At 38.2% G+C, this 24,628-nt stretch overlaps 1 protein-coding gene and 1 long non-coding RNA gene across 2 annotated transcripts; both read right to left on the bottom strand.

Annotated features, from left to right (window-relative positions):
* Positions 1-371: 371 nt before the first annotated feature.
* Positions 372-7,003, bottom strand: LOC145643534 (uncharacterized). Its single transcript, XM_081695051.1, has 5 exons — positions 6,779-7,003; positions 2,292-2,357; positions 1,176-1,337; positions 905-961; positions 372-457 (listed from the first exon to the last, which is right to left on the bottom strand). The coding sequence occupies exons 1-5, from the start codon at positions 6,852-6,854 to the stop codon at positions 372-374; spliced, it is 447 nt and encodes a 148-aa protein (XP_081551177.1). The 5' UTR covers positions 6,855-7,003.
* A 5,028-nt stretch (positions 7,004-12,031) lies between these two features.
* On the bottom strand, positions 12,032-22,875 carry LOC113568266 (uncharacterized). Its single transcript, XR_014115907.1, has 10 exons — positions 22,335-22,875; positions 21,481-22,196; positions 21,136-21,401; positions 20,379-20,651; positions 20,097-20,223; positions 19,927-19,991; positions 19,303-19,581; positions 18,441-18,590; positions 13,260-18,315; positions 12,032-13,104 (listed from the first exon to the last, which is right to left on the bottom strand). It is a non-coding gene; the product is annotated as an uncharacterized LOC113568266 (long non-coding RNA).
* Positions 22,876-24,628: the final 1,753 nt, after the last annotated feature.

The following is a 24,628-nucleotide window of genomic DNA, read 5'->3' as shown; positions in this document are numbered from 1 at the left end:
CAAAGTGTCTTTTGGCTGAAGATGTGACCCTGGCCTTGGTTCAGTGTGGCTCTGTGAGTGCTCATATGGAGAAACCAATCAGACATTTGAATGACGTCTGGGTTCGTTCATAACAATTTTTAGACCAGTCTACTTTATCTGGGAGCCTATAAGCTATAAAGAGATCCAATACTTTACAAATACAAAAGCTATGATTTGTATTTACCTTTCAGTTTATTTGCAAACTTTTCCTTCTCTGTTTGGTAGCTTCTCTCTCCCTCATCCATAATGTTCTTTGTTCCTGTCATGTAAGAACAAAACTAATCAACCAAGTAGTAGAGTGGAGGTCCAGATTAGTCAAACTCTTATTCTTTATTTGAGGACTAATATTTCTAGAGGTAAATCTGGATCTCACTTTGAAGTTCACTGGTCAGGTTTTTCTTTTCTGCCTGCAGCTGCTCAATACTGCTGTTTCTTTCTGGAAAATAAAGATGATGTCACCATGTTTATATGAATGTCAAATTAATGACAACTAACACTAAGTTAACTCCTCAGTCAACACTGCATAATTCCACACTATATATGTCTGCTTATTAAAAAAATCTTACCTGCGAGAATCTTTTCACTTAAATTGTAACTCCTTAAGATCTTCTTGTAATTATCTAAACTCACAATCAGATTGAAAATGACAAGTCTTTTAGTCATTTAGTTTCATTATACGTGCTGGTGTTGGTGTTAAAATCAGTAATCCCTGTCACTACCTGAAGCCCCTGATTACTCCTGAGCTTTGTTTGAACCAGTGAAGGAATGACAAAATTAGTAAATTAATAATATACACAAGATTGCATTTCCAGCTCTTATTTCATACTTCATGTGTGAAATAGTTTTGATTAGTGGACTGACTTTGATTTCATGTTGCACTGACCTCTGAAAAAGTTCAACTGCTTCTCAGATTCTTCATGGGACAGCTTTCCAAAACCATCTGAGAAAGAAAAGAAATCTACTATCTACTTAATTCACAACAAGGAGGGAAAAACAATAGCAACATCAGTTCATAATGGCGCAGCATTTTAACCCAACCATGATCTTAAGCAATAAATGATAAAACCAATTTATAACAATAACAACAATATTAATTTAGCCAGTGAAAAGTTATACTTTATTATTAATGTATAAGCATTTGTTTTGTCACTCACAGAGCACTCCAATGATGAGGGCCACAGCAAAGAGAAGAACACACAGTGAAACCAGCAACAGTCTCTCTATAAGTCTCTCTTTAACCTGTGCAGTGTTAATGACCTTTGACCTTGCCTCTGGTGAAGGGTCATCAGTGACATTTGGTCCAGGCTGAAGACCAGCTGCCAGGACCAAAATTATTTTTGGAGAATTATTTAACAAATAAAAGGCAATGAATGTTAGTTAAAGATTTTGAGCTTCTGCATCCCTTTGCTAGTCACTGAAAATGACTTTTCCTCCATATGAATAACCAAAAAAGACATCCAACAAGCATTTGCCACCCAAGTTTCTGCTGGTGTTTTTAAATAATATTTCCTAAAGTTCTACATGGTCTCGAGCTCAGATCAGCATGACAAGCACTGTGGTTGCAGGTATTACAGGGACCTGTAGACTCTAATGGGTCTACTCTTTTTGAAAAATATCAATAATTTCCATGTATGTCACTCTTTTGTAAGTCGCTCTGGATAAGATCGTCTGCTAAATGCTGTAAATGTAAATGTAAATGTAAATGTGCACACAAACTATTAACAACAAAGCACTAACATGTCATAGTTGTGATCATTGCACTGGTACATGTATATCCAGTGAAAAAGTGCAGATAATGTTCCCCACCTGTAGTGTAGAGGGTTGGCAATCACATATAACAATAGATGGGCTACAGTCTGTACCTGTGCATGTATAAAAGGTACCAACAGGGCACAGGCTAGTACCCAATAAAGTGGCCAGTGCATGCAGGTGCAAGGTTGGTATTCCTAATAAAGTGGTCAGTGAGTGTGTACATATACATGTATTTACACCAACATGAGCCTTAGATGAAACTAATTACAGAAGTGAAACACAAAATACACATGAGCTGAGATGTATTAATAAACCATTCAAATTCTCATACAGACTCAACTGGATTAGAGAAGGCCACATTTGAGTAGGTGACCTCCTCCTTTGCTGCATCAAATGACAAAGAGAGTCATGGATTAATTCCTAGATTAATTCTCAAGTCATTACATTAGATAGTACGTAAGGTGTTTCTTAAAGCTGGTTTATAGTGGACAAAAGCTGTAGATGGTCATTGCACTCACTTCTATTTTGATTTGAGTCAATGATGCGAACTTCAGAGTATATGATGTCATCAGATTTGGAACTCTCTTGTCACATGAACATGAGAGCAATATAAAGAACAGAGAAAAGGAGAGAGAATGAATGAATTTAAAGGCATTTGTGAAATAAACAAGTCTGCAAAAAGCAGTGTAGTGTTTATATAAAAAATATTGGCTGTTGGAAATGTACTGAAAATGTGTAACAAAGTCCATCTTGAATTATGCTTTATCTCATTTCCCCAGACCACAGTGTGTTGGAATTACAACATTTCCCCCAAACCTTTTCAGAATTCATCAACAGTTATTACCAGCAGTATTAGTATTAGCTGTATTGTGTCATATGCAACTTGTCAATAACACTTTACAAAAAGGATATATCAATAACACTGTCTTATGCTTTACCTGATTACTAATCAACAGATTATGACAAAAAAGACAAAGTAAATATGTTCAAACAGAGCTTTTACTTTTTTTCCATCAATTCCACTGTCTCGGTGCGCCTGGCATCAAGATGGAGGGAAACAGCCACCCACCCACCCACACACACACACACACACACACACACACACACACACACACACACACACACACACACACACACACACACACACACACACTGCTTGTACCTTCCCCCTTATTTAAAGCCCACGGATACTCTCCTCTAGTGCTGCGCATTGCTTGTCATTACAGCACCTGGAAAACGTGCCAAGTGAAGCCTGCTCATTTGCGTTGCTGCTCCACGAGCCTTTACTGCCCACGTGATTTTTTTTCTTTTTCTGCTGCTGTGTTTATTGTTTCTTTGATTTATGGTGATTCTCCATACCTGCTGCCATCACATACACATTTATTTAAATCTAACCTTAACAAGGGTTAAAAAATGTTTTTCCTGTGCTTATAATATTTCTCAAACCAAAAACTCCTCTTTCATCAGCTCTTGTCCATGTTCTGTAAATGATATTTATAAATGTTCTGTATACTGAATATGTTTTGTTTTATATGTCTAGGTTTTCTTTTATTTACTGAATATTGTAAGCATCTTTGGGTCACTGAAAAGCATCATACAAATATAATACATTATTATTATTAATAATAATAATAATAATAATAATAATAATAATAATAATAATAATGTTACTCATTATTAAAAATATAAGTGAATAAAATGAATGGAAGAAAACGTGTCTTGTTTCAAGATGGGAAGAAAGTTATTATTAAGGTATTTATTATCAAGAAGACTGTATGTTGGGTGGCTCAACCTAAAGAATCAATTTAAAAGCTAAATATGATAGACACTGTGACTGTGGTCATGTAACTGCAAATTCGGTTGGGAATACAGCAAATTATTTTTAGGAAAATGATTATTTATTCTGCACTGTTGAGGATGAAAGGCTGCTAAAAGGCTGCTAAAAGCCCCTCTGTCCTCAGCATTAGATAAAAATTTGTTCTCAGGGAAATTATATTGCAAACTCACATACTTTTTGCAAGTGTATACAAGATACCACTCATTTTGTTTTGTGTCGGAGCTGTTTTGTGTTAGAGCTGTCCAGGATGCGCTGTTACGGTGGGGGTTTTACTCCCTCTAAAACTGCAGGAGCACCTCAAATGGTTAAGCATAGATGATGTGTTACTGTTATATGAAAGTCTGTCAAAGATACTGCATCATATTTGAAGATTTGGAAATGATTCCATGCCACAGAACAGCTTAACCTATGTAATCCTTTCATTCTGTCACATTTGTTTAATTTTTAAAGTTGATGTATTAATTACTTCTATCTCTTCTCTCTCTCTCTCTCTCTCTCTCTCTCTCTCTCTCTCTCTCTCTCTCTCTCTCGCTCTCTCTCTCTCTCACACACATACACACACACACACACAAAAAAAAAAAACTCTGGAAGAAGTGGGATGTGTTAGAACTATTTTTGAACTTTTGGTTAATTTCTGAAACTAACCTACAGTACAGTTTTGGCCAAAAGTTTTGAGACTGACACAAATCAAACCCACTTTTGGTTTGGAGTGGGTTTGTTCAAATTTTGCCTAAAACACTGCCATGAATAAGGAATGGTATCAAAACTTCCTCCAAGAGCAACTCTTCCCAATGATCCAGTAGCAATTTGGTGATGAACAATGCTTTTTATTGCATGACAGAGCACCATGTGACAAGGCAAAAGTGATAACCATGTGGCTTGGTGGACAAAACATTGACATTTTGGGTCCATGGCGAGGAAACTCCCCAGATCTCAATCCCATTGAGAACCTATGGTCAATCCTCGAAAAGAAGGTGGACAAACAAAAACACAGAAACTGTGATGAAATCCAAGCACTTATTAGGCAAGAATGGGTTGCCATCAGTGAAGAAGCTGATATCCAGCCCAAAAGCTGATATCCAGCATGCCAAGGCAAATTGCAGAAGACTTAAAAAAAAGAAGGGTCAACACTGTAAATATTACGTATTTGCTTAAACTGGATGTATTTGTCAATATAAAGTTAAACAACATATGAAAATGCGTATAATTGTACTTCACTACACCATATAAACATCTGACAAAAGGATCTAAAAAAAAAAAACTGAGGCAGTAAACGTTGTGAAACCAAACTTTGTGTCAATCGCAAAACTTTTGCCCACGATTATACTTCTGTGTAGTTGATGCTTTGTTATTCAGCCTTTTCTCATTTTTTCTGTCTATCTTTGCTTGCCTTTTGTTTTAATCATGTTTGGGTTTGCTTTAGTGTGTCCCTCATGCTATGCATCTGTTTTGGTCTCCATTTTATCCTCCCATGTTGTTTGTAATTATCTCGCTCTAATAAAGAACTCCTGCATTTGGATCCTGCCTCTCGCCTTGTCCCTGCTAAACGTTACAGAATAACCAACCCAAAAAAAACAAGGATGCAGCAGGAAGGCCTTGCCGAATTGCAACATATTGCAGCCTCACCAGTTCAGCCTTCACTCGATGCTACAAGGGACACTGGCTTAGTCCCAGGAGAGGAGTTGGTTTATCTTAAAGTTCTTCTTTCTACTCTTAGGGCTGGGAAGCTTTTGGTTCTTTCTTCAATGATGGCAACTCCTAGTGAGTGATGGGGAGGAAACTTCAGTTAGGAGACTTATTATGCAATGCTGCATATAGTTTCAGTACCTGACCTGCCCTAACTCCCCAGAGCTGGTTAAGGTATTGTTCATGAAAACACTTCTCAGGGGAAAAGCACTAGAGTGGGCTGACATAATTCTCACATTCATAGCTCAGGAACCAAGGACTGTGGAAGGCTTCTTCCAGCTGCGATTAACATAAATTTTCTGGGGCATCACAGCAACAACATCCAAGCTTCCCCAGAACACCATCCAGCTTGATCCAGTTCCTGTGTCTGTTTCACACCCTGTACCCTTGAGCATGTCCATCTTTGTCCCTGTTTGTGCTTTTTCCTGTTTTTGTGTCTCTTGGCCAGTCCTTAATCCATTTGGGTCTTCTGTGTCATGTCCAGTCCTCAGTACATATTGTTTGCCTCATACTGTTCTCATTCTAGGTCTGTCTGTTTCTGTTGGTGTCCTAGTCCTGTTTTTGGTTTTGGTGGATCTTTTTTTTTTTTTTTTGCATGCCCAGGTGTTGCGCGCTTTTGAGTGGGGCGTTCTGTCATGACTGGCGTCCACGTCTCCTTGGTTTCCCTGTCGTGCCCTTGTTTTCCTTTACTTCCTTGTTGTTCCATGCCTTGGTTTCATTTTCTCTGCCCGTCATGATTTGCACCTATGTCTTGTTTAGCATCCCTTAGATCATGTATTTAAGCCCTGTGTTTCCCACGTTGTTGGTTATTTTAGTTTGTTTGGTTTTGGGTAGATTTGATATCGCCATCTAGTTTTCCATGTTACTGGTTAATTCCTGAATCCAACCTACTTCTGTGCAGTTGATGTTTTGTTAATCAGCCTTTTGTCATTTTCTCTGTCGATATATTTTCCTTGCCTTTTGTTTTATTCATGTTTTGGTTTGCCTTAGTGTGTCCCTCATGCATCAGTTTTAGTCTCCATTTTAGCTTCCCGGGTTGCTTGTTAATTCTCTCGGTGTTATAAAGAACTGCATTTGCATCCTGCCTCTCACCTCATCCCTGCTAAACCTTACAATGTGTCTATCACAGCTGGAAGCAGCAGATTTCAGTGGCGTGTTAACACTCTGAAGTATCGGTTAACTACGATAACATGACATTTGAATTAAAACTGCTGGTGCGTAAAGGGGTAAAAACACTGCCGGTGCGTAAAGGCGTAAAAACACACCCCGCAGTAATGTTTTGAAACGTATGCGCTTCATAAACTCCTATTTTCGAGCGTCCCATTACTATCATTACAAAAAAAAAAAAAAAAAGAAATTTACGGACTAAGCACCTTAGAAATACAATCAGTAGCAAAACTCAATAAACTACAGTAACTACAGAACCCATACAATGTTCTCATTTCTGTTCCGTAACAGACAAACATAAAATATGCTTCTTACCATCAGAAAATTCACCATCTCCAGTTGCCCTCGTCACATGCTTCTTAATGTTCTTGTTGGAATAGATGGCCTCCATTGATGCTCTGATTTTATAACCTGTTAACCTGCTTTAGAAAGATGGACTGTTGAAGGACTGTACTGTATGCAGCACTTTCTCTCACACAGTTCTGATTCTGATACAGCAACACTTCTTAGTAATTCTTAACTTCTGTATAAGATCTTGTGAGAGATATGACCTGTAAATGGACATGCAAATTCTTTTTCAGTTCTTTCCTTTTTTGTTCTTTTTTATTTATCTCTGGTTCCTCTCTCACAAATAACTGCTGAGACAAAAAGAAAAACAAAGATACATTTAATTTTCCCATATGAGTTCCTATTTTTGCACTGTGAATCCCTCTAAACAGACCTTGTCTACGTTTACTTGTTACTTTTTCAGCATTTTGTCAATTCTCTAATCCAGAGTGACTTACATATATTACATATAATGTATATTACATATATTGTCAAGTGGTTTAGCCTTTTTTCATGCTGCAGCCTGTTGCTCTGAATAGTTCTCAGTATCTGGTTCATTCAGCCTCCATTCTTCATCTGTGCAGTTGACCAACATGGTCAGGCCTCTGAGGGGATGCTTAGCTTTCTACTGAGGGTTTGCAGTGCAGTGCTTAGACCGGCATGGTCACTAATATTGAGACGCTCACCTTCAGCTTCACTAGGTGTCCAGAGCTGATTAATGTAAAGCTGTTTTGAGAACTTGCCTGTTGTGAAAGTCTTCTATTAATAAACTCTCACTGAATTAATGTGTTTATTCATCCAGCAATTCCGGAGAACCGAGGAGCTCTGCTTACTCTCTTGCTCCGACATACAATGTTTAGCATTAGCATTTCCTGAAACTCTAACCTCAGACTCAAAATGACATCTCAGAATTCCACAAGAGTGGAACATCTTGTCACTGTGATATTTCACTTATTATATTCTCATGAAATGTGAACACTGAAAGTAAAATTTGCAAATGCAGCTACAGTGACAAAATTCTCATTTAACTTTCACATGGTAAAAACATTCTGTATTTTTTTCAGCTGGTGTAACAAAGTTAGCATTATAAATTTGTTAAAGTTAAGTTTTTTTAGCCAAATTACATTGCTTTTGTTAAAATTATTAAAATTGATTTGAAATTCTATAATAAAATGATTAAAATTGAAATATTTTTATTATCTTAAAACAGTAAAAACTGGTTACAGGGAGCCGCTCATTTTCATGTAATGACGTCACTGCAGTCCGAGTTCCTTGTGATTGCTGTACTGCTCAGAGCTGTATCAGCCAAAGCATTGTTTCTGACCATGGTTTAAATATATAATTCTCAAAATACATCTGAACTTCATAGAAGTATGACATCTGACCACATTTGATTTTCTAATGTTGCTAACACTAGCTAACCTACAATAGCAAACTGTGAGAGTGCGTTTCTCCACATTTGCCATGGTATCTTAACCAAATACTCTACAAATTTCTAATATATTTCCTAATTTTCTTGCCTTTGCATGCCACATCACTGAATAATCAACCTACTCACAGATACAGTGAATCTCACTAAAGGGGACGATTATGGGAGCCCAGTTCTTGATGAACTTGTCCGACGACATGGAGCTCTGGTCACAGGGGCCTTGGTCCCACTGTACCCTGTGTCCAGGACCACCTGCCCTGTACCGTCACCGAGTCCTGGGTCCGGGAGCATGTCCAGTGCTGACCCCTACTTGAGTCATGGTTCACTGTGTAACTGGCAACATTAAGTAGTGTTTGTCTACTTGGCCCAAGCACTCACTCACTGTCTCTCTATACGCGGCTCAATCACTGAATTTATATTTGTGGCTCAATTACAGTTTGTATATGTGTGGCTGAATAACAGTGCTTTTGCATGTCTGTAAATTGTTGCGATATATCAAAACTAAAATAATTAATGATTCTTCTTCTTATACAATCAATAATTTCATGAAGGCCATCTTTTCTGTTGAATTAATTTTTGTAGTTTTCTAGTTGAGATTGAAACTATAGAGGTAAATCTGGATCTCACTTTGAAGTTCACTGGTCAGGTTTTTCTTTTCTTCCTGCAGCTGCTTAATGCTCCTGTTCATCTCTGAAAAATCAGGATGACACCAGTATATCAGTGCATTTGAATGTCAGGTTGCTAACATTAAAACAATCTAACAAACATGAGTTATATAGTGAACATAAATAAACAACTAAACGTAAGTAATATATTCTTTCCTACAGTACTGATGCTATATGAAAGAGTTTTGATATTTAGCAAAGCATTTGAATGTAAAATTAGGAAGTGGAGGTCAAAGTGACATCCTTGTGCCTGTAGAAGAGAGCAGAAATTTCTGGCGTTGGCTGCATCAGTTTCAGGCTATTCCAGTAAAACTCTTCCCAATGTAGAAATGGAAGTGGAAAGCAAGATGCACAGATTAATCCAGCACTCCAGCCTTGTCTCTCTCTAATTCTGCAGTGAAAGTCTAAGAAATAAAGTTATATCTTCACTACTGGAATATGATCTCACCAGCGAGCTGACTGACCAAATTGGTTCACCTTTTATTTTTCTAGGCTTTCATTGTCTCTGAATGTCATGGATGTCTGAATGTCAGTTTAATTGGTCTCACAGACCATTTTCTTGCTATGCCACTGAAACTAATCAATCCAGTCAAGTCTGTGTATACTGTAACAATGCTGTATGGAAGAAGATAAATAATAAAAAAAAGTATGAAAAAATCAGTGTTTGATCTGATAATATTTGGGTTTACTTTTAACTTAAGAATTATACATTTAAAGGATAAATAGTCATCTGTCCCATCTGGTTTTTGTTTTTGTTCCATTTTCTTGTGATGTATCTGTGCTCCCTGCCCTTAATGTTCTTCACCTAGTGTCTCACGACACCCCCCCCCCCCCCCCACGAGTCACGTGGTATGGCCTGCCGTGTGCAGGGGGGGGTTCACCCTATTTGTAGCCACGCTCTCCTTGACAGCAAGCACCTGCACGGGGTTTAACGTCTTGTGTTGTTAAATGCTACTGTAGCAAGTGTTTAGCTAAATGTATAAGTCATGTCTGTTGTTAATGTTGTGTGAGTGCCACCATTGTCATTCGTGTTCTATGTTAATAAATGTTTCATAATATCGAGGGAGTCTGTGTGTCCTGCTCCACGCCCCTCGGCACTTGGGCCAGCGGCATCGTTACACCTAGGTCTTGTTTAGCCCTTGTTACTCTGTATTTATACTCCACATGCTTCATTTAATTTTTGTGGAATCATTATTAAAGTAAGAGTTAAATTAGTAAGGTAAGGTAGCTGAAGTAAATTAGTCTGTTTGAATGACACGGTTTTACTGTTTCCAGGCATTCTTTATATCTGATATAACTTAATAATCTGATACAACCTCAAAGACTGTTTTTTTTCTGAATGGTGAGGATCTTTGAATTTCTCCATCTTTGCAAGAGCAGATTCAGGCCACACACTCCTATTTTTGATGTGGGTCATATGCAGGTCAATTGTTCATGGTTTAAAAGGATATAATGTTTAAAAGATAAAGCCTCTGTTTATGCATACTCTCTCAATATTATATTCAATATTATATTCAATTCAGTAAACATTGTCAATGCATTTCTACCATACTGTATGCAAAGCTTAATCTCTTATAATGAAGGCTATTGGCCATAATTGCTTCAGTGTAAATGAACAAAAGAGCACAATAGAAGCAACTGTCAGAGATGTTAGGGCACATTATTTCATCAAACATTTACACACAATAAAACCTAGGCACAATCATCAGTGTGGGCCAATGCCAAAATAATAAACAAAACATCATCTAGATATTTTTATGCCTAACCTCCCTGGTAAAGAAAAGAAAATCACATTGCTTTTATTCCCTCCATACCCTCCACACAAACCAGGAAACAAGAGAACAATGAAGGGGATGACATCCACCACTACACCTCTAGCACCTGGGTCCTCTTTTGTAATCACACAAACTTTGTATAATAACCACGAAACTGCTCATTACACCTCCATGACTTAACAGACTGAGACTGTACAAATTACACACAGTCTACGGAGGTACAGGATCAGAACACCAGTACACAGTACGAGGATGCCCAAGGCCTTCACTGCTGATGACATCTCCCAGAGTCAATGAAATAGCAAGTCACCGGTATGGCCTACAAATCAGCATTTCCATCTACTTCCCTGAAATAGCCAGTGTGATGCAAGCCTGCTTTCACAGGGCACTGTGCTGAGAGAGAGAGAGAGATCAAGCAATACGTACAGGGATGTAACAATAACTACAGTGAACATGTTTACTTACATGCTATGAAGACATAATGAGTGACAGGTAAGTTAGCTAAAATGGTGCCATTTTAGAAAAAAGCAGGTGAAAAAGGAACAGAAATCAGTGACACTCATCACATGTATAAAGAAAAATGATGATCAAGTCTCTAAAAACCACTGTATTAGTGAAGTGACTGTCTTTAACAGTCAGGATGATCTTAACGATTCAAAGCTTTCAGAACACACCCATTTTTAACAAGACCCACCCTGAGTAAATTTTATACATCTTCTGACCCACAGCTTGCTTCTGCAGACCACAGTGTACTCACATGACTGAGGAAGGGGAAACAGTCTTCATAATTCTCTGATATTAGGCTCCAGAGTCTAATGGATCACTAACAAGTGAATCACACACTTGTTCAAAAGCATGCTCTACACTTCCAAAACAATTTACCATTTAGCACATCACTTTAAAATAATGTTTGATGCGATTATTTCCATTTCTTGAAAAAAATCTGCTGAATGTATCGTCATGCATATTTTAGGACACCAGGTGACACTATGCAACTTTCCGATCTTGTAACACTGCGAGGATTTTGTTGCAGAAGTAGAAAAATTAGAAAGTCCTCATTTATAAGCCTTTGGAGGGTCTCCCTCAATTCCCAGTTTACCTTGTGAGATCTTTCTCAGAAAAGCAGATTGTTAGAAAGTGTTTGATGGAGAGTGCTCTGTCAAGCTGTTCTCTTGCTCCTCATCCAGTCAGAGTGGCCTCGAAAGAGTGAGAGAAAAGTGTTCTTAGTATCTCTACCCTGAAAATACAATTGTTTTTAATACATCTCATCAGTTAAATAATGTAACACAGTGCCATCTACAGGACTGCCCTTACAATAACATTCTTGAATACAGTACACTACTGACCAGTGCAGTGATTTACGGGCAAAGGAAAGATTTTATTCAATTTATTCAATAATTTATTCAAAGACATCACTGATATCACTGTTTACATTTGCTTGTTCAGGACATACACACAAGTAGTAAACACATACAGTGCTGTTTAAATTATAAAAGGGTTTATCCATCTGAATTTAAGCTATCATAATATTTCATGACTATGGGATATTAAAATAAAATATATTTGTTACACCCTCTGCAGATTATGATGTTTATTGTTTACAACTGTAATAATTATAATTTAGCAAACGTAAATTACACCTGTATGCTAAAACACTCTGGATGAAGCTTTACCTTGAATAACCCTCCACTTTGTCTCAAAGTTGTGAATAAATACAAACAAACTCTAGAACCAATGTTTCACTTTACAGTGCTCTAATTTCAAAGCATCTCCACCAATACAATTAAGTGTTACAGAAGCAATCTAAGGCATTTCAGTACTACCCACTATTTCTTAAAGCATCCTGCTCACCTTGAGACTGAAGCTACTACATTTACCTGACACCTTTATCCAAAGCAACTTACACTTATGACTGGGTATAACTTGAGCATTAATGGCCTTGCTGAGGGGCCCAACAGTGGCAGGTCTTGAGCCAGCAACCTTCTGATTACAAGTCAAGTACCGTAACCACTGAGCTACTACTGCTACTAAATAATGAGCTAAAGATGACTTCTTGCATCATCAATAAGCCTATACTCATTGATGACCAAAGGGCTTGTCACAATACAGAGATATAAAAATGAAGCAATGCTAAAATATTTAAACAAACAAAGAAATACCTAAGCAGGACACAAACAAATACAAGGAAAATTCAGCCTGAGATTTGACTTCCCTACACCTTATGTTATTGTCATAATTACAATCTCTACTATCTACTATCTCTGTTTTACATTCCTGCTTTGGCCTCACAGACACGCTTGAGTTTCTTGCTTTCTTCTTGCTATCTACAGAATGCATCCAGTAAAAGATAAATGGCAGAGCTGAGTTATTGCAGCACAGTCTTCTCCTTCAGGGTGAGCATTTTAACTTCCTTTCCAGTCATCAGGCTCATTTCCAGCCCAGTACCTGGTTGTCAAGGGAACAAAATAAACAAATCACTATTACAACTGTGTGCCATTTTGTTAAAAGCATGTAAACTAAATGTGTAGTGATCTACCATGATATGATCATGTGACCTCGAAATGAACAGGAATTTTCAGTGGTGTCTGTCATGGACTAACCTCCGTGTCTCTTTTGTGCCATCTAACCAGCGCCATTCTCCCTCCACCACAGCATCAGTCAGACCATTTCAGTAGAACTCCCTTCCAGAACATAACCTTTCTGCATTTCAGTGAGTATTTTATTGTCACAGCTATCACATTCAGACATCATCATACCTGCTCCCCTGAACTGGTGACAATCACCAAATGTCGTGTCGTGTATTCCAGTACAAAAATGGAAGTTGAAACCAAGATGCACAGATTAATCCAGCACACATCTTGTCTGTCTGTCTTTTATTCTCCAATAAAAATCTTAGAAATAAAGTTATGTCTTCACTATTAGAATATAATAATCACCAGAGAGCTGATTGACCAAACTAGTCTCACAAACAGACAGATGCTCATTTTCTTTTTCCAGGTTTTGAAGGGTGTCAATCATGATCATACACTGAAAAAGATGGCTCTTTAGCACATTTGTGTATTGTTCCATAACAGGCTCCAACTGATTCTCCTCTGTTCCCCTGAAAATCTACTGAATAAGGACATCTTTGTGGAAATTGAAACTACTGAACTGCACATTGAATGATCTCGCATTCATCCAGGGGTTGTAAAATCAGCACTGACACACACACACACACACACACATAGACACACACACACACACACACACACACACACACACATTCTCTATCTCTCCTAAATAAACACTTGACCCCTGTGTCTTGATTTTGATTTGAAGCGGACTTCATAGTATACGATGTCATCAGATTTGGAATTCCCTTGCCACACGAAAAAGAGAAAGAGAAAGAGAGAGAGAGAGAGAGAGAGAGAGAGAGAGAGAGAGAGAGAGAATGAATTTAAATGCCGTTGTGTATGAATAAGTCTCCAAAAAGCATTGCAGTGTTGAAATGAAAAAAAAAACTGACTGGTGGAAACTTACTGAAATAGAATGTAAAAAATGTCTACCTTGTGTGATGCTTTATTTCATTTCACCAGACCACAGTGTGCTGAGATTAAAATATCACCCTGAAACCTTTTAAAAATTAATCAACAGTTTCTTCCAGTTAATGGACTATTAGCTATATTGTCTCATTTGCAACTTGCGAACAACACTGTACAAAAAAAAAAGATATATCACTTACACTGTCCTATGTTTTACTTCCTGTTTACTAATCAACAAATTACAGATAACGTAAACACCTAGATGGAGGGAGACGCAGCAATACCAAAAACAATGCAAACTGCAGACTATGAGCACCTTAGACATGCAGATCACTGGCAACACTCAATAAACTACAGTAACTACACAACCTATACAAGCTTCTCATTTCTGTGAAAAACAAAAAAAAATGCATCGTACCATAGGAAAATTCACCATCTCCATTTGCGCTCGTCACATGCTTCTTAATGTTCTTGTTAGAATAGATGGCCTCCATTGATACTCTGTTTATATAACCTGTTCACCTACTTTAGGAAGCTGGACTGTGGAAAGACTGTAGCGCAGCAAGACACAGAGTGAACTCTCTCTCTCACACGTACCATTCTGACACAGTAAAACTTCTTAGTCAGTGATTCTTAACTTCTGTATGTGGTCTTGAAGTATGACCTGTAAATGCACATGCATTTTTTCAATTTCTTTCCTTTGTTTTATGCTTTTTTATTTATTGCTGGTTCCTCATTCACTAATAACTACAGAGAAAAACACAAGCAAAAAAGGCAAACAAAAACATACATTTAATTTTCTCAGAACATAAGTTCTGGGGAGGGCGGGGGTGTTGCTGAGTTTTTTTACAGTGTGTAACCCACCAGATCTTGTCTACATTTACATATTATATTTTCACTTATCCAGAGTGAATAGTTCTCTGTATCCTGTGAAATCAGTCAGTCTCAGTTCTTTGCCACTCATATTGACACTGTCACCTTCAGGTTGCCCACTAGTTGCCTAGAGTTGGTTAATGTAAAGCTGCTTTGAGATCCTGTCTGTTGTGAAACTGCTCTATAAATAAACTCTCACTGAATAATTGGTTCATTCATCCAGCAGTTCCGGAGAACCGAGGAACTCTGCTTACTCTCTTGCTCTGCCATACAATGTTTAGCATTAGCATTTCCTGAAACTCTAACCTCAGACTCAAAATGTCATCTCAGAATACCACAAGAGTGGCACATCTGGTCCCTGATATTTCACTTCCTATATTCTCATGAAATGTGAACTCTGAAAGCTGCAACTGTCACTGTAGGGACAAAATTCTCATTTAACTTTCTCATGTTAAAACATTCTGTACTTTTGTCAGCTGGTGTAACAGAGTTAGAATTATATAGTTATTAAAATGAGTGGTTTTTTTAGCAAAATTACCTTGCCTCTCATGTTTCATGTAATGCTGTCACCGCAGGCTGTGTTCAGGGGCCTTGGCTCCACTGCATCCATTGCTCAGCAATGGATGAGCAGAACTCCCCCCCCCCCCCAGTCCAGCCATGGGCTCTTGTGGAACTGGCAACGCTGAGTAGCCTTTGGCTTAATGTGCCCTTAATGTGCCAGTGTGCAAAAAAAAAACAAAAAAACACACACACAGGAGCACCCTCTCAATAAGGGGAAACAGAGAATACCAAAATAAATATCTTACAGTTCACTGGACAATGGTGCAGAAATGATAAATATGCGTAACGTAGAGCGCAGAGTAGGCAGACACAAACACTGAGAAGAGTGAAATTTATTTGGAGCAAATGCAGAAACAGGGTCTTTAATACAGTTCAGAGTCAGATAACCAACACGAACAGATAGGCAGGGGAAGCACTCGTCTTAATTCTATTATATTAGGCTACAGAGTCTAATGGATCACTGACAAGTGAATCACACACTTGTTCAAAAGCATGTTCTATGCTTTCCGAACAATTTACCATTCATGACCTTACTTTAAAATAACATGATTGTGATTGTGAAAACAATGTATTTTCTTGAAAAAAAATCTGCTGAATGTCTCATTATGCACATTTTTGAACACAAGGTGGCACTATGCTACTGTGTTCCAGTCCTGTGACACACTGTAAGGCTATTATTGCAGAAGTTGAAAAATTAGAAAGTTTGCATTTATGATCTGTTACAAGCAACTGCCTCAGGTGGGTTTAGAAGGTGGGGTAGAATTGGACCAAATTAAGAACCTCAGAAAGCGAGTAGACACTAGTACTACCTCATTAGCTCTATACATCCTGTTATAATGGAGATTTGTAAAGCATTAATCACATGGATATCCTTTCTGAAACTCAAAAGCTGTAACTGCAGCAAAGGTATACTTTATTGTAGCTTTCTTTGCAGCTTTAGCAGACTGTTAGCTAATTCTACTGGGTGCAATGCAGCTCAGCATTAAGTTTGTGAGAGTGAAGTACATCTGTCTCTTAGCAAATGCTCCACTGTTAAGAGGTCTTCTGATTTTAGTAAAAATCAGGGGCTCTATAAACAATCTTATTTGCATACATAAATCACACTGTAGTAAGGTCCTTCTGTATTACTGCACATTTTAGTTGAAGTAGGTGTGTTAGAAGGTGAGCATGTATAGTGGTGTGACTCTGCAGGACTGTAATTAAATTCATTACCTTTAGAAAATGTTGCATCATGTCATGTGCCTTCTTGTATAGTATTTAAGCATGTTCATATATGGATACTTATGATAACTTTAGCCTTATCTATACTGAATAATACTTCAGTTCCATCTGCAACAACTGAGAACCCCAGAATCTAGAGGCTGAAGATCCTTTTTTTAAATTACAAGTAAGCATGCACTTAATGATCTTCATCTGATCAGTGTGTTCAGCTCTAAGGTTGATTGGTGAAGTACATAATTTGGTCACCACATGTGAAGCTGGTTGTTGAGGTTCTATTTTTATAAAGACCATTTGCCTGTGGAGAGTCAATAGCGAAGTGGTGAACCTGGAAGCATCCTGTTTACACACTCTTGTTCCACTGAAAATGTCTGTTAAATGTGCTTAAACAGCAAATGTGCATCCTCTTGTGAAGTTATTGCCATTTGAGTTTCACTCATATGACTTAATTATTTATACCATAGTTGTTTGGCAAATTACAAATTGTTGTTTTTATTTGCTTAAAAAATTTTAATCTGGGTAGAAAGGAAAAATGGGCATATGAGGTCACTTAAGTAAATGCATGAACTGTAACGTTCTCTTGCACACTAACTGCTGTCTGTGCTTTAGAAGTAATATATGCTTTAATGTGTGTGTTCATGATAGCTGCAATTGTAGATTTTCTAAAGTCTCAGCTCCATTATGACATCATCTTTGAAAATAAAAGGAATCTATTGAAAATGAATGATTAATGTACATTTTTAAAACATACATAAATATGTACTAGTCAACCAGAAGTAAATCAGTTATTAATGTACTCAAAATATCACAGTACTGCCCCTCCCCCCTCAAGTGTGTGTGTGCCTGTGTGCGTGCATGTGTGCGTGTTTGTGTTGCCACGCCCTCTTGTGTTGTGCACCTGATCCTTGTTGTGCGTAATTGTCATGAGTGTATATAAGTCTCATGTCGTATCATCAAGGTTGTCGGTGTTTGACCCATGTAGTGTGTTTGTGTGTGTTGAGTTGTGGTTGTGATTAAAAACGTATGTTCTGTTTAATGTGCCTCGTCCCTGCATCCTCCTTAACCCATTAAACGTCACAGAAACACCGACCGACCGAGGATGCCTGGGAAAGGCAAGAAGAAGAAGGGGAGGAATATGCTAAATTCGCTAAAGAAGCATCAAGTACTTCAAGTATGGCTCTATATATTTGAACTCCAACCTATTTGTGCTGGCTAGGATGCATTCTCTAAATATATGACAAAGCACTTTTGTAGGTCACTCTGGATAAGAGCATCTACTAAATGTCATAAATGTAAATGTGTATGAAAAGTGCTGTACGAATAAATTTGGCTTGCCTTAATGTGTCCACTATGGTCAAGTCTAAGCCTTGGTGTAAGTAGAAGATATAGAGAAGAAACAGGGGATATAATGAAGAAATCACACTCTCACCTTGGCCACTTGTATCCACTTGCTCAGCAGTGCAATAAATGCGTGGTTTTTTTTCTAAATAAAAGAGGACAAAATAAATAATACACAGTGGTAATATGTTAAAGACTTGATTAAATAAATGTAAAAATGTATATCTAAGTTGTTGTGTCATTGAGGACATAATTTAAGATGAACTGTACATCATTAGAATACTCAGCAACTCAGTCTAACCAGCCAGGAATTCTGTGTACACAGACTGGCACCCCTCAACAGCTCCTGAGTCCCTCTGTTCCTGTACAGACATCAACCTGCTGTTCTGCTGATTTCCAGAAGGGGGAGACCATCACCATCTAGAATGGAAAAAAAGATAAAATATTTACAGTGAGAATGATTCCAACAAGAATGTTTTTATTAGTTACACATTTGAACCAAGAATATTAGTGAATTATGTTGTAATGGCCCAGCCTGGCACGGTTTTGTGTTTCCCCTTTCAAAGCGCACTTAGTCCTCTGAACACCTGAGTTTGCTCACTGGTTGTTTTATCTGCCATAATTCCTGTGCACTTGGGTCGTTCTCATCTTATTTATACAGGTCTCCAGTTTACACAGGAGACCTCAGTTTATTCCCACCTTCAGGCTGAGCCCAAAAGGTGTTACATATGCGTTATGTAAAATTTCAATAAATTCCACACTTTTACTAAAGTCTGCAGGTATTTGATTTTCCTTTACACTACCTGACGTAACTGAACAATTTCATTAATAAAAGGCAAGAATGTCATAAGTTGAATCAGGCCTAGGAGTACGGAATTGGAACAAATGGATTTAAACATAAGTTATAAAACTGAACTACTATATCTCCACATCCCAGCATTGTCTAATGTTTTGCCTGCTCTGACCGATTCTGCTCAGTAAAAGACATTCAAAAACAGCACAGTGTTCAGGTCAGTCACCTCAGAATGATTAACATGGAAGGAAATAAAGTTACAATAAAAGGAAACAAAAATATTCTGTTAACAAATACATTATTTTGCCCTTAACAAGTAAGCACATTATAGAAACCTACTATGCACTGTGATGTTCGCAGGACTCCTCCACACTCCAGATTCAGACTGACACCAGTACACTCCAGTGTGAGATGTGGAGAGAGAATTGATGGTGCATGTAGATCTTGTAACTGATCCCCAGTCTGAAGGACAATTTGACACACTCCTGTGTGGTGTGTATTTGATGACTCTCCATGCAATAGAGTTAGTTTGGTCCTCACAGCTAAGTGAGAGAGTGTCACCGATAAAGTGTTGACTTCTGCTGGGGCTGATGATCAGAGAGACTGGAGGAGACTCACCTGAGAAACATACAAGCCATGTGATTGTGATTGCCCTTTCAAAGCTCAAGTGTACTGTACACATTTAACATATACATATCATTTTTGATTATAAAAAAACACTTGAATAAAAGCAAAGTCAATATTCAACATTCAGGAGGGCTGATGTTATACAAGTTTATATACCATATATACCAACAATAATGAAGCAATAATTGTCTAAATTAATTAATGAAGAATAACTGTTTTAAATGTTTCTTTGCACACACACACACACACACACACATACACACACATACACACACATACACACACACACACACACACACATTCCAATTCAGTGCTGTTCTTGCTGTATTTCCTCACCAGTGATCCATAGTGGCTGTTGGTTGCTGTACTGAGTCTGATAAGCTGGTTCTCCTCTCTCTGCTCTGCACACATAAACGCCATTGTGATGAATAGCAACAGAAATTATAGTGTAGGAGCCTCCAGCTCATCTGCTGCTGTCTGAGAGGAGCTTTTGATTATCACTGTACCAGCTGAATGTCCAGCCTGTAGAGGAGCCTCTAACCTCATAGGTTAGAGTCACTGAAGCTCCATCAGTCAGCCAGCTCTGTGGAAACACACTCAGTAGCACCTGAGGTTTGCCTGTTAAAAGGAAAACTGAAAATAGAATAAAGCTGTAAAGTGATTCATTTAAACAGAAAACTAAACATCAAGTATCAAGTCCTCATCAACACAATATATATATTTACTTTTGTGTAATAATATCCTTGCACAAATTGTATGTTTTATATGACACAAAGCCACAGACTCACTTGATATGTTCAGTGTAACAGCATTACTGCTCTCTGAGCACTGTGAGTCACTTCTCTGTCCTGTGCAGGTATATTTTCCACTGTCAGCCTCTGTAACAGACCCGGTTTTGCACTGCCGTGATGTGCTGCATGAGTTCAATTTATAACCATGCTTATACCAGCCGTAGGTCCACTTATTGTCTCCTTCTCCTTGTATGTTGCATCCGAGAGTGACAGTCTCTCCTCTGAACACCTGTTTATCAGGCATCAAGATGACCACTGCTTTTGGACTCACTGCAGAAACATAATTCAACTTATTAATCTTTCTGTATCTTTCTCTAACACACACATATGTACACAAATTATTTATTGTCATTTATTACAAGTCACAGTCCTTGTTACAACCCTTAGAAATGTAAAAGGATAATCTAACCTCAGTGTTTATGTAAAACTGTGAGTTTTAACTTCTGGCATTGAGGTTCCTGTGGTCCATAAGTTATGTTTTGATTCACTACTTTCTCTGCACTGCCCCTCATGTTTTGTATTCCCCACCCTTTATTGTTCTCACCTGTTTCTTGTTTCTCCCTTATTAGTCAACCTTGTATTTTCCTGTACATTTATTTTAGCCGTTGTTTCCAAGTTTCCCAGTTTCATGTATGACTATCCCCTTTCTTATTTCCTGCTTAGATATGTCTGATAGTTCCACCAATATACACCATTTGTTTCGTACAATACTGTAGTTATAGATTGTTAACTGTAACTTAGCACTAATGTTTACCCAGAGTGCATCACTGTAGTGTGTGTAGTATACTGGATTTCCTCTGCCAGCTCTGCACCAATACTGGCCTCTATCAGAAGACATCACTGAGCTGATGGTGTAGGAGCTTGATGTAGTACTGGTCTCATTCTCAGGGTTCTGTGTGTGTTTGGACCAGTAAAACCTCCATCCAACAGATTGATCCAGGTTACAGTACAGAGTCACTGGGTTTCCTATGAGTGCAGCTCCTTGAAGGCTGGATGTGAGTTCGGGTTTAGGTTTCACTGCTGATAGAGATGAAACAAACAGTTAAAGTGGCAGTGTTCACATACATGCCACAGAGGTTTTCCCACAGTAATTACTCACCTTCAACAGAGAGATGCACGCTGTTACTCTTCTGTGATGATAAGGGTCTGTATTGTCTCTCTCCTCTACACCAGTACTGTTCCTCTGCTGCCACTGAGCTGATGGTGTAGGTGTTTGTCTCCTGCAGTCTGCAGGAGGCTGCAGTCATGCTGCTTGCGTTATACCAGTGATATCTCCATAAATTATAAAACTCTATTTCACACTTCAGAGTGACTGACTCTCCAGTGAACACAGAACCCTGAGGCTCTACAGTTAGTATAGCTCTGGGTAAAACTGTAATTAATTGTAATTAACTGTAATTAAAATCAGGAATATTTTGCATTTTTTTGCATTTTTGCATTTGGGTGAAAAAGCAGTATAATACACTGCAAGACTATTTAAGGTAACAAAGATGTTAGTAGTTTGAATATGACAGAGTTCACCCTTTACAGTAAGGGTAACAGTACTATCCTCTGATGTTGTTGGTCTGTCATGTCGCTCTCCTCTGCATGAGTACTGATCTCCATTAACCACAAAATATTCACTAATGGTGTGATTGTCTTGGTTTACAGTGTAGTGCCCAAAAGGATTCACTGCAGTCCATGGCATCACTGCATTCCTTTTATACCACTTATATGTCCACGCATCATAAGCCTTAACTTCACACTTCAGAGTGACTGACTCTCCAGTGAACACAGAACTCTCTGGCCACATGCTCAGTGTAGCTCTGGGTAAAGCTGTCGGTTGGGGAACACAAGATTTGCCAGGGGTTTATGATTGGTGGGATTTTGATTCACTGAATATCTATGCTTCATGCAGTGAGATGATGCTGAAGCCCATGGCTATTTGTGTGAACGAAAGGATAACACACTCACTTGACACAGTCAGTGAAACAGCATTACTGGTCTCTGAGCTCTGAGAGTCACCTTTTCTCTCCCCTCTGCACGTGTAGATGCCACTGTCAGACTATGCAACACATAAGGAATATTCCCTTTTCTCAGAGGTGTAAACAGCACCATAACCATACTTGATCCAGATGTATCTCCACTGCCTTCCCAGGTCTCTTTGTATGTCACATATCAGAGTGACTGTCTCTCCAATGAATATCTGTCCATTAGGCAGTAGGATCAGAGTAGCTTTTTGTTTGTCTGTAGAGCCACACCATATAACATCACTGGTTAAAATAAATACAAATCTGGCAGTAATCCTCTCTCCAGGAAAGGAACACGTGAGTGTAACGGTCTCTCCATAGAATATCTGTGGCCCTTGAGGCACTACACTCAGAATGGGCTTAAATCCTGATACAAAAATCAAACAAACATGAGAATTTGCAGGCAAAGTTGCAAGGACACTAATTATTCCCAATTTCTGAATTCTCAATGACAATCTATAAGCACAACCTATTTGCCACCTATACAAGCCAAACATGCACATAACAAAAACTATGCATGAATCACCTTACGCAAGCCCAGCTTGAAGAAGAGAAAGCAGCACTAAAAAGGGAAGAGAAAGAGAACAGTAAAGTGTTTAATTTCCTCCAAACCACTTGAAGCAACACATTTCATATGGATTAAACATAAAATGGAGGTTGAGGAAAACACAAGATTGAATAGCCACAAAACAGCTAAAGCAAATACACAATTGTTCTTATAAATTCCATCTGGAACCACACTAAAGCCTTGAATCGTTTGGCACACTACAGGTCTGTTAAAACATTGTTACAACACGGTTAAGCAGCACTGCTTACTCTGAGCATCTCTTTATGGACAATTCACAAACACCAGCAGTCATCCCATAATATGGACAAGAAGTTCCGCAACAAAAAAATATATATACTCTATGCAATATTGCTATTCAACTTTAGTTGGATGGGCCATGCGGATTTAAAAATGGGCTAAAATTTCATCTGTATATTTCAGGCTGATGAATGAAAACTGAAGAACAATTAATTGGTACTCTAATCATAAAAAAACTAACAAGATAATCAAGTCTGAAATATGATTGCTAAAATATAGGCTTGTTTGTGGTGTTTATAATTTGAGTAGAAAAAGATTAAAAGTAAATGAAAATTGTGTCTCACCATAAGGAACTAAAACTCTGCTACTACCTGTTGAACTAATATACAGGTCTTCATAATTCTCAGATACATTTCACTAACTTCAGGCACTATCACTTAATGTAATGAAGTCATAAAAGAAATATGAAGCTCATATACTTACAGAGCAACTGAAGAAATGGCCTGAACTCCATATTGTCAGACTAACTGGCTGACTAATAAAATGTGTTAAAGACTTCCTGTGTATGTGTGTCAGACAGACTCATCTTCAAGAGCAAGATCTAGAGCTTCTATTTTTGTGGACATAAAATTAGATTTTTTGTCTTCTGTTCAGGAAATCACAACACATGTTGGCAGAGTGCAAGAGAGAGAGAGAGAGAGAGAGAGAGAGAGAGAGAGAAAGAGAGAGAGATGCTGAGCAGGATGAGCAGACAGAATCTAATATGTGTAGTTCATGTAACGTACGGCCCGAGTGCTGAAGGGCATGGAGCAGGACGCACAGACTTCTCTCAGCTTGTGAAACATTTAATAACACAAAACATAAAGATGATGGTGGCACTCACAAATAACATTAACAATGAGCATAGACACACTTAACACTAATGACTTTAACATTAACACAAGCTAGACAAACAAGGTTATTAATATTACATTTGGACGCTAACAAACAAACCAACACACTACATCAACAATGACCAACATACTGCACACTTTGACGAGGGTTTATATACATTTAGACAAGGCACGTGGTGGGCCAAACCATGCAAATTGTACTCTATCTGAAAGCTAAATGGAAAATTTAATTTAGGTTGGCAAAACTTCATGAAGAAGAAAGGAATGAGAGCCATATAAGAAGGGGAATATTATGGTTGGGGGAATATTATGAACCAAAGAAAAACAAGGAACAGGTGGGGCAGGTTAAAACTCTCCACCTGTGAGCCTGATCACCTGTGCCGATACATTCCAGGGATGTGCTAGTGTGAGAATCAAGAGAGTGTGTAGGATTTATGACACAAACCAAAACAGAAAACAAATATGGAAGGGCTAAAGTCAAGATAAATGTCTCTTATTTCAGTTAAGCTGTGTGCCTGCTGTGTACCATCTCCAACCATA

Source organism: Electrophorus electricus, chromosome 13 (genome assembly GCF_041902795.1).
Source record: "Electrophorus electricus isolate QZ-2024a chromosome 13, ASM4190279v1, whole genome shotgun sequence".
Taxonomy (NCBI): domain Eukaryota; kingdom Metazoa; phylum Chordata; class Actinopteri; order Gymnotiformes; family Gymnotidae; genus Electrophorus; species Electrophorus electricus.
Note: the sequence above shows the minus strand (reverse complement) of the source record. Positions and strands in the feature narration are given on the sequence as shown.

Coding starts and splice junctions, on each gene's coding strand:
- LOC145643534 (XM_081695051.1), bottom strand. CDS start 6,854: ATGGAGGCCATCTATTCCAACAAGAACATTAAGAAGCATGTGACGAGG. Junction 2,358..6,778: donor AGATGGTGAATTTTCTGATG/GTAAGAAGCATA, acceptor TCATGTGACAAG/AGAGTTCCAAATCTGATGAC. Junction 1,338..2,291: donor TGACTCAAATCAAAATAGAA/GTGAGTGCAATG, acceptor TGGTCCTGGCAG/CTGGTCTTCAGCCTGGACCA.